This window comes from Grammomys surdaster, unplaced genomic scaffold (assembly GCF_004785775.1).
Source record: "Grammomys surdaster isolate TR1022 unplaced genomic scaffold, NIH_TR_1.0 204817, whole genome shotgun sequence".
Lineage (NCBI taxonomy): Eukaryota > Metazoa > Chordata > Mammalia > Rodentia > Muridae > Grammomys > Grammomys surdaster.
In genome coordinates, this window is record NW_021624051.1 from 1 (window position 1) to 3,952 (window position 3,952).

A 3,952-nucleotide genomic window follows, 5' to 3' on the forward strand; every position below is an offset into this window, starting at 1 on the left:
TGGGTAGCAATGTACACAGACTCAGTTTTGATGAGTCGTCACCCATCCCTGGGAGAGCCTCTCAGTTTTGTAGACACCCATGTCCCCATGAATAATCTTTCATGTGCTCCAGCGATCATAGATGGGGTGGATGTTGGGGAGGGCCAACTCAGAGCCCTGGATCTGGACCCAGGTGGGAGCTGAGCTGGTGAGCCCTCCAGCTCTACAACACCCAAGCCAGCGCTCTGCCTCTGCCCAGGTGAAGGGCAGTACCTGCTCTCTCAGTCACACACACGTGGGCAGGCTGGACTTCATCATGCCACTAGAACCACCTCTATGGTGCTGCCCAGGCAAGGTTTGGGGGACAGCCATGGCCTCAGGTGGCAGAGCAGGCTACTCACATGAGGCTGTTCCTACCAACCAGTTTCCCCTCTCCTCATAGTGCACAAACCATTCTGCATCTCTTTCTCTCCCATCTCTCCAACACATACCTGCTCATCATAATGGCCCCCAGTGCAGAAAATGTCTTCTACCTGGTAGAGGAAGACTTCTTCATGTACCTGATGGTCTAACGTTGAACATCACTGCCTGAACTCAAACCAAACTCACACTGGCTGCTCTGTGTGATCAGGGCTCGGGAATGTGTATGTTGTTTTGTGAGAGTCTTCCTGGGTGTCCCATTGAAAGTGTACATCTTGGTTTATTAATATCTTTAGATACAATGCTCTGTTATCATTCACATCTCAGGGATGACTAGACAGAGACCCTCTCTCGCCTGTATGAGTTCTCAGCAGCTGACCAGTCCTCCCGGCTGGCCTTACTACCTGTTGGCTTCACCAGGCACATGAATGAGTGACCCCTGTTCACAGTAGAGCTTCCTTCTCAGGGTCAGGATTTGTTACTCAAGACAACTGGGTCTCTTCCTGTTGTCAGTGGCTACCACATGCAGACGCTGTTGTTGGACCTGGAAGAAAGGTAGACATTCCTCTGTCCTTTTCCGTACAGACTGATGTGACCGCAGAGCTGGCCAACTGCATCCTGGAAGAATTCTAATGAGGCAGTTCTAGGGGATTTCCTTCCCCCCACACACATACACACACATGCACACACCCATGCTCAAAGAAAAAATAACTTTCATGCATCTCCCTTTTATTTTGTCTCACTAGATGGCTTAAATGTGAATCTGTAACATCCGGAGCACTGGCAGCCACATCCTGCATGAGAGGAGAGTAAGGTATCACCAAGAAGACAATGCTGAGCCATAGCATTTTTTTTTTTTTGATGTGCTGAATTAACCAACTGGAAAGTGCTTGTCCCAGGTCTTCCATCTGAGACAGAGCTTTCCTCCTTACTTGAGCTGCTCTCATTGGCTTAATCAGCTGCTGGCAGACAAAGACATCTCACTGATACAGACTTCACAAGTTGTTGGTACAGAATTCAGAGGCAATGGTCAATGCTTTCTGAACATTTCACACACACACACACACACACACACGTGCAGAAGGATCACACAGTAAGTGCCATGTTTTGAGAGGGAATGTTGTCATACAGCAATGAAGACAGATTTGCCCAGGATGCTAAAGTCAGGAGGTTGTGATAAAGAAACCAACGTGAGGACCGAAGGATGCTGAGCCTAGACAAGAGCTGATGTGGAGGATGTGAACAGCACCAGGAGACAGATTTTCGAGAGAAGGGGGAACTGTGTGAGATGGTCAAGGTCACACAGGTCCATGTCCCCTCCTCTGGTGTAGAAAGTGTGCCTGTGACTATGGGAAGAAACAGGAAAGAAAAAACAGAGACAGAACAGACTCAGGGCAGCCATCTTGGTGCAGAGAGATCAAGAGAAGCCTGTGATGTTCAGGTCTTAGTGGGGGTGATGCTGAAGGGAAGTAGGGGAAACTCCTGCATTGTGCTCTGAATTTACCGTCAACTTATACTGAGAGTTTTGCAAAAGGGTGTGTTTGCCACAGTGAACAAATATACAACTATAAAGTAATAAAAACCAGGTGCCAGAGCCTTGGGAAAAAAATAGAAACTCTTGTGTCTGTCAGATGCAGGTAAAGGCACAGAGAGATTTTCTGAGGAGTGTCTGTGTCTCTAGGTAGCTAAAAGTTCTCACTCCAGTTGGAGGTCACACCTGTGCCTCTAACCTTGGAGTTGATGAAACCAAGTTCTATCATTCCACTGCTTCTGCCTTGTAAAAATAACCATATTCTGAGCTTCCTTATCTGTCATGCTTTAATATAAAGTATAGAAGTATCTAACAGTGCCTCACACAGGAGTAGATCATCATTACTGTAATCTGATTTGTTGGTGTTTGTGTTTGTGAGAGAGAGGGGAGGGGTATGGGGGGAGTCAGTCAGAGAGAGAAAGAGACGGAGGGGATGGGGGATCAGTTCATGTCAAGCCCAGAGGGCAAGCTCAGAAACTGTTCCTCAGATAGCATCTGTAAGGGTTTCTGTTGAGGATTGGTTCTAATGCTTTGAATTAATCCAGCCCCCAAAAATGGGAATCTGTGTGTCCAAATGCTGAAGGTCCTTGTCCCCAGTTGTTTTTTAGTTGATCAATAAAGAGCCATTGGCCAATGGATGGACAGGTAGACTGAGGTAAGACTTGGAGATTTGCTCGAGCGAGAACCAGGAGAGAGGAAGGAGGCAGAATCACCATGAGAGGGCTGTAGGAGGACGGACCAGCCATGTATGAATTTGGGAAGTGGCTCTAGTGGCCATTTCCTCCACCTGAGTTTTGGGGAGCAGAGATGTGATATACAGTTTAAAGGATGTTCACTCCAGAATACTGGAGGGGAGTGTTTGATGGTCATGGGAAGGATTAAGAGTGTCCAGCCATTAAGCTAGTTAAGGCATAAATAATAAAATTAACCGGAATGTGCGTCTTTTATTAGTGAATCCAGATAGCTCTTGGGCGGGTCTATGCATGTGACCCATCGGTAGCACAGAGCAGGTAACTACTGCAACAGGTTGGGTTTTTTAGACAGAGTATCTCACTTGCCCTGACATCCCCAGGGCTGACTGGCCAGTGATCCCCAGGGTCCCCTTCTCTTCAGCTCTCCAGTTTTGGGATTCTCAGCAGGTATTGCTATGCCTGGGATTACCCACGGGAGTTCTGTGGATCAAATCCAGGCCTTGATGTTCTCAAGGAAAATATTTCACCAGCTGAACTTCCCCCAACCCCGGCCTGGTTATTATGTATAAGGACTTAACTCTGCTTTTTTTTCCCAGGGTAGCACAAGTCCAGAGAAATCTGCCATTGGAAGACAATCTGTTTAAAGCTCATCTCTTTTAGTAAGCGCTATGTGCTTTGCTAGTCTCTTCATGGCTGCCTGCATCTCCTGGTTCCTGAGCGTGTAGATCATGGGGTTTAGCATGGGGGTCAAGACCGTGTAGCTGATGGACACAGCTTTGTCCAAGGGAAAGGGACTGAAGGGCCTGGAATAGATATAGATGCAGGGAATGAAGATCATAGACACCACGATGATGTGGGTGGTGCAGGTGGAGGCCGCCTTCCTCCTTGCCTGCCCTGAGTGTGACCTCAGCATCACCAGGATGACAGTGTAGGAGACCAGAAGGAGGAGGAACCAGATGAGGACCAGCATCCCACTGTTGGAGATCATGAGGAGCTCCAGGAGGGAGGTGTCCGTGCAGGCAAGTCTCAGCACTTGGGGGACATCACAGTAGAAGTTATCCAGGACATTGGGGCCACAGAAGGGCAATGGGAGTATCAGAGACAACTGGACAATGGAATGAGCAAAGCCTCCTACCCAGGCAGCCACCACCAGCCCCATGCACAGCCTGGTGTTCATGATGGAGACGTAGTGGAGGGGCCGGGAGATGGCTATGTAGCGGTCATAGGCCATCACTGAGAGGAAGAAGACTGTCCCACCTCCCAGAAGGTGGAAGAAGAAGATTTGTGCCATGCAGCCTCGGTAGGAGATGGTCTTCTTCTCAGAGAGGAA

General features: G+C 48.5%; 1 protein-coding gene across 1 annotated transcript; it reads right to left on the reverse strand.

Moving 5' to 3' along the window:
* Positions 1 to 3,262: 3,262 nt before the first annotated feature.
* LOC114615939 (olfactory receptor 4D1-like) lies at positions 3,263 to 3,946 on the reverse strand (the record flags this gene model as incomplete). Its single annotated transcript, XM_028761522.1, has 1 exon — positions 3,263 to 3,946. A coding segment is annotated over one exon (684 nt), but the record flags the coding sequence as incomplete, so codon positions are not given.
* Positions 3,947 to 3,952: the final 6 nt, after the last annotated feature.